The sequence below is a fragment of the Brassica oleracea genome, chromosome C2 (genome assembly GCF_000695525.1).
Source record: "Brassica oleracea var. oleracea cultivar TO1000 chromosome C2, BOL, whole genome shotgun sequence".
NCBI classification, from domain to species: domain Eukaryota; kingdom Viridiplantae; phylum Streptophyta; class Magnoliopsida; order Brassicales; family Brassicaceae; genus Brassica; species Brassica oleracea.
In genome coordinates, this window is record NC_027749.1 from 44,254,460 (window position 1) to 44,266,603 (window position 12,144).

A 12,144-nucleotide genomic window follows, 5' to 3' on the forward strand; every position below is an offset into this window, starting at 1 on the left:
ACTCTAAACCCTAAACCTTAAACTTTAAACCCTAAACCCTAAACCTTAAACCCTAAACCCTAAAATCTAAACTCTAAACCCTAAACTCTAAACCCTAAACCCTAAATCCTAAACCCAACCCTTTAACTCTAAACCCTAATTTTGTGACTTTTGACCTTGAGTGCTAGTTTGGAAACATAAACTTGATTTAGTGCTATTTTTGTCTTTTTCTCTATATGAAATCTCTTTAAATAATAAATTTATTTATTTTTGTAATGTTTCCGTGTTAAAATATTATTTCTTTGTAAAAGAAAATCACATACCATAATTGGTAAAATATTTATAATTAAAATAAATATATTACCCGTCTAGATATGGATCCATCGGATGCTGATATCCTTCCGTTTCGTCACGGCCATTAGACTAAACAAACCTCTCAATTTTTCTCAGAGCGACAAATCTCTCCAGTAACTCTGATCCGATCAACAATCTCATCATTGTCGTTATCAGATCAATCAAATTCTCAATCGATCGCATTTGATTAAACTTTTTCTTCTCCGAATCTGGGTCAAACCCACCGACGAGATTCCGATGTGGGTTCTTCTGATTTGATAATCTGATTGCAAAGTTCGAAACTTTCCGAGATGGGTTTCTTCGAATCCGTGAAATCGATCAACTGGGAACACGAATCGTTCCCTACTTACCAGGATTTTGTCTGTTTGCCTCTCTTCGCAGTGTTCTTCCCTTCGATACGGTTCCTTCTCGACAGATTCGTCTTCGAGGTACATTACTTTTTGATTTGTCGTCTCTATGAATCGCATTTAATGTCTTTGACATCTTATAGTATATCTACAGTATGTACATGTCTCTCTCTCTCTCTCTCTCTTATGTGTAGCTTTAATGTCAAGTTTCTACTTTTAGCAACGACCCTTGTGAGCAATCATTACTATTACTGACTCGTGTCTCTGATTGAATCTTTGCTTATCAGTGCAGTGTTGGTGAAGATTGTAGGATAATTTTTATTTTCATTTTTGTTCTATCTATGTTGATGAATAGATCTCTCTTTTATGTGTAACTTGAATGCTACGTTTCTACTTTTAGTAACTACCCCTTCTGAGTAATCATCACATTGTTGATGAATAGATGTACACACACACATACAGCATGTGCATCTCTCTCTTGTGTGTAATTTTAATACTGAGTTTTTAATTTTAATAGCAATGTTGATTGTAAGAGAAAGTTTTAATTTTTATGGTTTGGTTCCATTTGTGATGAATGTGGTGTCTTGCAGAAAGTGGGAAGGTTCTTGATTTATGGAAGGCAGAGTCCGAAAAAGAATGACAAGAAGACGAAAATCAGAAAATTCAAAGAATCGGCTTGGAAGTGTATCTACTACCTCTCAGCAGAGGTGCTTGCCTTGTCTGTGACATACAACGAGCCTTGGTTTACAGACACTCTCTACTTCTGGATTGGTCCTGGAGATCAGATTTGGCCTAATCAACAGATGAAGTAAGAGTTTTCGTTGATGGTGGGATTCTGCTAGAGATATGATCGATCACTAATGAAATCATCTTCTTGTTGCTTGCAGGATAAAGTTGAAGTTTTTATATATGTATACAGCTGGGTTCTACACATACTCTATCTTCGCGTTGATCTTTTGGGAAACAAGACGTTCTGACTTTGGTGTTTCGATGGGTCATCATATCACTACTGTTATCCTCATCGTCCTCTCCTACATCTGCAGGTAAATGTTACTACATATATTGTTTTGTTAAGAGGAAAGGTATCCATCTATCTATCTTTACATTCTTTTGTTTCTTTGGATGGATGTTGGTTTATTAGATTCTCTCGTGCTGGTTCTGTTGTTCTTGCACTCCATGACGCGAGTGATGTGTTCCTTGAAGTTGGGAAGATGTCCAAGTACAGTGGATTTGAGGGTATAGCAGCCTTTTCGTTTGTTCTTTTTGCTTTGTCTTGGGTCCTTCTACGTCTCATTTACTATCCTTTCTGGATCCTTTGGAGCACGAGGTTTGTTTATATACAACAACTTTTCTATCTTGAATGTGTTTTATTGGACTTGTGTTTAATAAGGTGTTGTTGAGTCGCAGCTATCAGATTATTATGACTGTGGACAAGGAAAAGCATCCAATCGAAGGGCCGATCTACTACTACATGTTCAACACTCTCTTGTTTTGTCTGCTTGTGCTTCACATATTCTGGTGGGTTTTGATTTACCGGATGCTTGTGAAACAAGTACAGGATCGAGGCAAGCTTAGTGAAGATGTCAGATCCGGTATGTAGTGAAAATCTTATTTGACTATGATATGCATGTTTTGGATCGTTGAAGTAGTGGTTAACCAAGTTTGTGTATTTCTGCAGATTCTGAAAGTGATGATGAACATGAAGATTGATTGCAACTTTGGGACACTCTGTTTTTATAAACAGAGGACTTTCAGGCTTCATTTCATCATCTTTCTGGTTGTTTGCTAAAATTTAAAAGTGGGGAGGATCTTAACCAGAACAAACCACTTTTTAAATTGATCGGATAACTTTGGGAATTGCATTTTTGGATCGGTTTTCTCGGGATTTTGTTTAGACATTGTTTCACTTGTTTTTTTCTTCTCTAGTGTTATTTTATGGACATCTTTTGTTATTTTGGGATAACACAATTTCTTGTATCACCGAATGTCATAACATTTTGACTAGGTAAGTGAATAATTCTCAGAGTTTAATATTTTAAATTCTAGTGATAAATTTCAATGGCTACGACTGATATGTTTTTTTTAATCCGATATCCAAGTTATTTAATACTATTACTACTGCAATTTTAAAAATAAAAATACATAAATAACTGAGGAATATCTTCTAAAAAACTCTAAAATGATTTTTCTACTAGAGAAACACAGAGAGTAAACCAAAAGAAATTTCATAAAAAAAAAGTATTTAAAAAGTAAAAGATTTTCATAGCATTACTCTGTAAATATAGAAATATAAATACATATTAAAAAAGGGAAAATTTGGATAAATACTTCATAATAAGATTTTATTTTGAAAACTACACCTTTGTTTTTATTCTTTGAAAACTTACACTTTCTACTAATGAAAATTGACTAAATTATCCATGTTAAAGGTTTGTAAATAACCTAAAATTAAAATTAAAACATTAATGAAAACTTGATTGACGCACCAAATTGATCTGTTTGCAAGTAAAGAAAGGTTTGAATTGCTGAAATCAGTAAAATACACAAACTCGAGTTCTAATATCATGGTGAGTAGTGTGCCAGTGTTATTTTCCTTTCCAACAAGCCCTACTGCAAGATCAAAACTCGGTTTAGCTAATATCTTGAAGAGCTAATGAGGGGTTTAGCAATGGGATGAGCAGAAGCTGCCCTCGTGGCCTTTTTCAAGTCATACTTTATCATAAAATTATTATAAATGTTGTTAAATATTAGAATTGGTGAACTGAAAATGCCATTTACGAAAGTTAGCCAACACCCAACATATGATTTTAAAGATATGTCATCATCTTTTTCTTTTAGGAACAGAGATTGCGTTTGGTTTCTTAATTTTATTTGATACCGTATCACCTGAGATGTTTTATAAAAGATCAAGGAACACCAATTTGAAGTTAAACTGTCACATAAACATACCCAAGAGGTTTTCAATCCTTCCCCGAAACATCTTAAGTGTGTAATCATACTATTAATTAAACCAAACCAATCAGTGTGAATCGTAGGTTTTTATGATAGATAAGACTTTTAAATTTGTTAAGAAGATACATAAAGTGGAAATGTGTATACTTTAGTGGCCACCGTAATATTCAAAAATATTTAATCCAATTATAAATTTAAAAATATTAGATCATATACTAACGTTAATAGCAATGCCAAATTGAATTTTAATTATTAAAATATTATATCTAATGTAAATCACGACAAATTTGTCTTATCACATACAAAAAGAGTTAGTTTTCAAAAAATAAAATATGATGTATTCTTCAAATTTAGAAACACAAGTACGGTATTTTTCAACTAATCCCATTACAAAAACCAAATTATTTTTTAAAAAAGAAATTGAATCAAAAAATTTCTTCAATTTTTTTATAAATCTGAAAAATATATGAATCTGTTTTACAATTTATTTTTAGACCTTAATTATTATTATTTTTAAAAATCTTAAACTTCACCTCCAAGGCTCCAACCCACCATTCAAATCAAAACTCTAAATTTAAATTAATTAATTTAGGGATAATATTATTTTTAATGTCTTTAATAAAATTTATTTTAGCTATTTTGATTTTTATGTACTATTTTGATAAAATGTTTTTTAATAGCTATAATAGCTTATTTTTCTAAATAATTCAGTTTGAATAATAAATAACTTGGTGGTTGTCCGCGAATTCGCGGATATAAATATTGTATGAAAATATATATTATGTATAGAATATCGTAAAATTTCCATAAATTTGATGTAAATAACTGATGAATAGGTAATTATCATATTTACTTCTCCAACATATATTATGTATATTCTTCAGCCTTTTTTATTTTATTTTTTTAATAATTATGTTCTTTTTATTAAATTTTTGCTTATGTTTTCCTAATTTTCACATATTTTTTGCTTAATATTGATTTATCTCTCTAAATAGTAATACAAATTATACAATCAATGAACCAAAAAAACCATCTTATAATTTTTTTTAATCATAACATTACTCTATTTACTTTATTATTTGATTTCAGAGCAAAACATTTTTTAATCAAAGTTCTCACATGTTTATTTAAATATAATTCTTCCAATCTTTAAAGCCTAATTATTTATAAAGAATATATAGATGTTATAAAAAATTAATAATTATTAAAGATATGATTATATGCTTGAACAACCCTCGAACTAAGCAGGCTTCGCAACACTGGGCGAAGAAGTACGATTGACGAGAAGCACTAGGATCAAAAGGCAAGAAGGAAAAATTTCATTTTTCTTCCTGGTGAACGGGTGAATTAGAAATAGGTTAAATTTGCGAATATAAATATTGCATGAGAATATATATTATGTATAGAATATCGTAAAATTTCCATAAATTTGATGTAAAAATAACTGATGAATATTTTTGTAATAACAATGCTTGTAAAATTATATATGTAATTATCATATTTACCTCACCAACATATATTAAGTATCTTTTTCAGCCTTATTTTATTTTATTTTTGCTATTATTTCGTTTTTTTTATTAAAACTTTTCTATGATCAGCTGCTGCTAATATATCTCGTGGTAACAAAAATATATGTTTTTTTTATAATTTTTACATATTTTTGCCAAATATTTATTTCTTGCTCTAAATAGTAATACAAATTATACAATTAATGAACCAAAAATCCATCTTATAATTCTTTTCAATCATAATATTTCTTTATTCACTTTATTATTTTATTTAAATGCAAAAAGAAAATTAATTAAAGTTCTCGTATGTTCTATTAAATATAATTCGTCCAATCCTTAAAGCCTAATTATTTATAAAGCATATATGAACATTATAAGAAATTAATAATTATTATAGATACGATTATATTTTTATATGAATATAAAATCATTATATTGATTTCTATAAATTATTTTCTATTCATTATTTTATGTAGAATATAAATATAAAAATAATTAAACATACATTATTATACTTTCTATAATTTTGAAAATTAGCTACCATATATTATTATTTGTAATATCATTATGTTATTTGGCAAGTGATAATAAATAGTTTTAGGCTCAACTTTTATAATTGTATTAGCAGTAATTAAAATTCTATTGGAACAAAAAAATTTAGACAAAATCTGAATGGGCAAACTCAAGTTATAAGTGTCTTTTTTTTTTCTTCCAATTTTCTCCTTTAAAAAAATATTATGATATCCAAGTTTAGTAATACTACTAGGTTAAGATCTGTGCCTTGCGCGAAATCAACATTATATATAAAAATTATTTTATGTATTAAATATTTTTACATATTATGAAATAATAAATATATATTAAATAATTAAAAGTCATAACTATTAAATATATAATTAAATTGGTGCAAACATATAAATCAATTTTATTAATCCAAAAAATATTTTTTTTTATATTTGATAAGATATGTTATTAAATTTAAATGATACTAACATAGATAATATATTTTAGTATATTTTTAATATTAATGTCTATTAAATGATGATTTCTACTCATATAGTTTTCTTTGATCATTTGTATCTTTTATAGAAAAAAATTTTAAATACTGATAACAAAATTTTCATTGTGGGATTAATAGTTTTAGTAATTTATAATTAAAAAAAAATAATGATTTGTAAATGATCGTTCAAAACTTTTATCAAAAAATTGTTTAATGTAAATTTTGAAACTAAAATATTGTATTTTGTATGGTGTATATTTTAATTTAAAACGATATATATATTAATCTTAATAATTAATTAAATTACACCTTTTACTTATATAATTATTGTAATCATTTGTATTTTGTCATAACAAAAATTTTAAACCATAGATCATAAAATTTGAATGTGAGACTTTTAACAATTTTAGTAATTTATAGCCATTTGTAAAAATTCAAAATATAAGATATACATAAAAATCTAAAATTTTATTATATGGTTATTGTGGTTGTTTAATTTATTTAATAGTTTAAAATTAAACAAATATGATAGAAGATACACTATCTTTTATCAAATCTTTATTATTCAAAATAATTAATTGCCATATATACTTTAGCCACATTAGGTAATTCCGTAAATTTTATTTAAGGAAATAATAAAGTACATCAATGATGAATTTATTGTTAGTTTAATAAAAAGATTATTATATAATTAGATGGACCAACATATTTTTTTAATGATGTGGATACAAAAAGAAGTTGTAATGCTTCTCAAATAAAATATAGGGGATTACTACTGTATTTTACAAAAAAAATAAAGGGAATTTGCACTGGATATCAACGAAAGAGAAATTTATTAGGAAAGAGGATACGATACTGTAACTTTAAGAGTAATTCTGAAACTGTCCTTATTTCCATAAGAGAAGGGAAGTATAGGGGCCTGCCACATGTATGTTGTAATTGGAGATAGAGGCGGTGGCACACGCAAAAGTAATAATGATGCAAAGTATCGGGACAGTTGAATAACCCTTTCTCTTTTGTGCAAAAACCTGAAGAGTTTCCTCTTCCCAAATTATTTATTGTCTCTTTCCAAACCCAAATCTCAGTTCTTTGTTCTATCGACGATTTCTTTTCTCTCACATATCCGAAATGGTTGCTTCAAGATTAGTCGAATTTCCAGAAGACATAGTCGATGAAAATGAAGTCGAATTACCTCCAATGATGTTCGCGGAGGGAGAGGAACCCGTTGGAGTAAGGGTTTTGACCTACCAGTCTTCCCGAGCGATCAACACCATCATTAATGCACTCAACAAAGAGGAGATCCAGTACTTGAGAGAGTCTTCATTTGGTAAGCTCGTAGAGATTGCTGAAAAACCCGCATTCTCCGGTAGATTTGCCAGATTTCTACTATCGCGACAGCTGAAGGTCAAAAAAAAACACGAAGCTTGGTTTCGGTTCACCGGAAAGCCCATTAGGTTTTCGTTGCGTGAGTTTGGCATCGTAACTGGACTTCATTGCGGTGAAATCCCGAAAAAACCGAAGTTGAAGAAGAAGAAGAACATCAACGATAAACCTTATTGGTCGGAGCTGTTTGGTAGTATGGAAGAGATGCGAGTATCTACTGCGGTGAAGATGCTTCGGAAAAAAATGGTTAATGATCCAGATATCCGGATGAAATTGGCATGTCTTGCTATTGTTTCGACTGTGTTGTTTTAGACAAATCTGAAGATGAAAATGATGAAGGAGCATGCTGAGCTTCTAGGAGACCTCGACGAATTTTTGTCTTTCCCATGGGGGTGTGTTGCTTTTGATATGCTGATGAGTAGTATAAAAAAGAGGGATGAGATATCCTTATCTCAAAATACTATCGCCCTCAAAGGGTTTGCTCTTGCTCTCCAGCTTGTAATTGTAGAAGCCGTCCCTGCTTTGACAGAAGTTGTTCAAGATTCCCCATCTTCTTCAGAATCCGAAAGTGATGATGATGAAATTGAGTACCCAGTTAGGAAGGCAAAGAAGAAGACATTGAGTCCTGCTCACGCAAGGGAAGTAGATAAGAAACCTGAGGTATAGCTCAATTTGGCGTTTCTCTTACATCTATACTTAAATCCAAAATCTAAAATTAAGTATTTATGTTACGTAGGTCGTTGTGAAGAGTATTATTCCCCAAGATCCGCAACGCCCAGTCGATGAATCTGTTTTTGTTTGGACAGACGAAGTATTCGATAAAAAAGTTGAGAACCTTGTAAAGCTCATCTGTGACAACTTTGTGTTCGCGAAGGATATGTTCAAAGGAGGAGTTACAAAAGCAGAGGTTGACAAGATGCGCGAAAAATCAAAAGTTGTTGGAATGAAGAAGAAAACCCGAGCTAAGGAGACACAAAACGTAAAACCAGATGAAGACAAAATTGTGTCCATTGTGCTTGCAATTCTCAAACCAGAGCTTAAGAGGCTTGATGGTAATCTCTCAGCTGGACTTGCTTCTATGCAAGAGTTAGCATCGTCGTCTCTCCAGTACAAAGATTATATGCTTGCCACTGTGTCTGAAATGATGAAGCAAATGAAATCTGATATTCTTGGATCCGTTGGGGATGGAAATGCTCATGTACATGTTGAGGGTCAACATATCACCCCCTCTACTGGTAATGTCTCGATGCCAGGTACATCTAAACAACCTACCATACGTGTTGAGGAAGAGAATGCAAAGACAATTGGAAATGTGTTGGAACATCTAAGCCATTACTCAACCCCCCTGGATCTCCAATACATGGTCCTGTAAGTGTTCATCCGTCTCTCTTTGCACTTGAAATTATTTGTTTAAAGTAGATCACATACTGCGATGTATGTATTACTCGTTCTCGTGTAACCCAAACTCAAAGTTTTATCTGGTCTCTAATTTCTCCATCCGGTTACTGCGGCAATATATTTATGTCTTTATAGTATCTCTTCGCAACTTGTTTAAAAGAAAATAAGTATTTTCGTTATCGTACCGCTTTGAAGCTGTATTGTTGATGCTTTATCAGAGATCAGACGCTACTTCTCGTCCTGAACACTCTTCCCTACCAAAGTGTCGTCGTGTGGGAAGCATCAACCATGAAGGCACTACTGTATCGGTTCATCTAATTCATGTAAGTGTTGGTTAATATAAATTTTTAGGGTCAGTGGGGACCTATATGGTGAAAGTTTTTCATCCTAGCATCACTTGTAGACTGTATCAGGTTTTTTATATTTATAACCGGTTACAATACATGTTCATTGGAAGTCGACATATAGCAATACTAGTATCATGGAATAAGAGTTCTAATCTTCCCTTGCTAACGCATGTTAATGTGGATTAGATGGCTTGTTGTGTCTCTCATTTACGTTCTCTCTTATATATTTTTCAACTTTGTTATGTACTTATTCCGATATGTCAATTCCTTATAATACTCATTCTAACATTAGAGTATCCGTTATTTGAAATGGTGTGACCAAACTCCACGTGCACGATAAATCTCCTCTCCCTGCTTCTTCACCTGTTCTAGAAGGCAACAACCAAGTGACCTCTGCTTCCCTTCAGGCTTGTCCTGTAAGTAAACTGATTCTTATATTTAATGATTATTGGAAGTCAGCACATATTATGGGTGTTGCTTCTAAGAAAGAGTTTTATAGCATACTACATTTATATACCCACGTTACATATGTCCTGGGGAGACTGACGTGAAATGTAATTATAGGTTTCCCAGGAGCCGTTAATGCATCATGTTGCTGACTTGTCTTCGCCTGCACCTGTCGGAGACAGCACCCACCAAATTAGTAACGTTTCGGGACACAGCCAGACGCACGACTCCCCCAGATCAGCTGTATGTTCAGTTGACATGTTAATGTTATTCAGCCTTGAATGGCTTACACAATTGGATAGAGTTCCTAACAGGACATCTTATAAATCGTAATCCAGATTCCCTCCTTCTCTTTGGGTCTAACTCAGGAAATAGATGCTCCAAACCGTGGTGAAGACGAAGAGATGGGAGAGAATGAAACTGAACCTGGCTTGGTGAGGGAGGAGGATACGCTTATATGTCAGAAAAGCAAGCGGTTGAGGACAGTCCCCCCGTATCAACTTACTGGTTACCAGTGCGGGAGTGCCATTCTTAATCGTGCCCGAGAGGGACAACTTTGTGGTGACAGGTATTATGAGATGTCGGATATTCGGGAGAAGTATGTTTGCCTCTCCACAATACTTACGAGACCTTGGTAACATCCTCTTTCCAACGTATTTCTTACATTTTATAGAGTTCAATAAATTTGGCGCCTTATGATAATTTGACTATTCATCGCAGTGTTATTAACATGGCGGGTGTGTCAGTTACAGAGAAATACCTTATTGATATAGCGGAAAGAAATCGTTTGTTACCTGGAAAGGTAAATTAATTTTCATTAAACTTCACTGATTACAAACTCCTTATGACACAAAACCCATGTCATTACTTGCAGGTCGTAGATATTCTTATGAAGCTTGTCCGATCAACCTTCGATAATCAAGTTATTGGTAAAGCGGACATGAGTGCTGCATTCCTTGACAGTCGTTTTGCAGCATTGTTGTGTAGGAAGCATCCAAACTTCAAGAAGACAAAGACAAAGGCTGCTTTCCTTTTCAGTAATAGTTTGGTTGAGGCTGTAAGGAATAGTTCTGCGTCTTTCACACCTGCAACGCGTTTCTACCTTCCATTCAACATCGCAAAAAAACACTGGATAGGCTTATGTTTGGATTTCACAGCATCTAAACTTTATGTTTTTGATTGCAACGCTGGCTTACGCACAGGTAGTGCCCTATGTAAAGATCTACGACCTATCTCAGATATGTTCCCTCTCCTGCTCAAACAATGTGGCGTATCAATTGCGGGTGAAGATAAGCCTCTTGTCGTAGAAAGGATCACAGGTGTGGCCCAAAACCCCAACCCGGGCGATGCCGCTGTAACAACATCTATGATGATTCAAACACATTCGCTGTTTGGTCCTGAGGCGTGTTGTGGAATAACCCCATCGGTTATCCCGGATGAAGCACGTAGAGCCGCTGTTATGATCTACGAGTTCCATGTTAAGCTGTAGAATGGGTTGTATTGTTTTCGATGTTTCCCTTTGACTCTGTCCGCATTACTTGGATTATGTCTTTTAATTTCCTTCCTTTGGTTGTCAATTTGTCATATGGATTTGCTTAACCTATGTCATTTCATATTGTGTTATGAACTCTAAGTGTTTTTCATAAGTGAATATGTGTTCAATTTCCTTACTTTGGTCCTCTTTTTCTCATTTGGATTTGCTTAACCGTTGTTATATCAGATTGTGTATAAATCTCTTCTTCAATTTCTATCCGGTTATTTTTAGGTCTATTATTTACGATTCAAAGTTTAGGATGTTGAACAATATATACGGTTATTGATTTAAAAATCTACTTACTGCATTCATTACACAACACTTCTGGTTACCAAAATATTTCACATTACTTGCTTCCTTCTTAACTTATATTACACGCGGTTTAACTTCTTATTAACACACATACTTCCCCCCAAAACTTATAAAACAGACCCTTCCAGATATTACAAACACACTAGGTAGATAAAGGTTTTATCTTACAACCATAGGAAATACTAGATAAAGATTTTATTTTACAAACATAGGAGATTAAACATTTCCAAAAACCATCCTTTTATCTGTTTTGATTCTTAAAGCATAACATAACACATAGTACTGGTATCACCAACCATACCAAACTGCCCTTACTGGCCTCCCTCTTTACCACCACGATTTCCATCAACCACATCATCTCCAATCCTCTGCGCAACCTCTATCGTCTTGTCAGTCGTTTCTTTTGGTTCAACCTTTATGTCATCCTCATCTATCACCCGCCTGGAGGTTTCACCTGCAATTAATAATTCAAAAACATCGCACCATTTATATTGACAATATATATCCGGGTACAATGTAAATAAGCCGGATATATATTGTAGGTTGGTTTTATATTCAGTACTCCAAACTTCCATTGTAATTT

At 32.7% G+C, this 12,144-nt stretch overlaps 1 protein-coding gene across 1 annotated transcript; it reads left to right on the forward strand.

Annotated features, from left to right (window-relative positions):
- The first annotated feature begins 368 nt into the window (after positions 1–368).
- Positions 369–2,713, forward strand: LOC106319791 (LAG1 longevity assurance homolog 1-like). The gene is made up of 6 exons (XM_013758189.1): positions 369–761; positions 1,271–1,488; positions 1,568–1,723; positions 1,822–2,007; positions 2,088–2,272; positions 2,359–2,713. The coding sequence occupies exons 1-6, from the start codon at positions 624–626 to the stop codon at positions 2,388–2,390; spliced, it is 915 nt and encodes a 304-aa protein (XP_013613643.1). The 5' UTR covers positions 369–623; the 3' UTR covers positions 2,391–2,713.
- Positions 2,714–12,144: the final 9,431 nt, after the last annotated feature.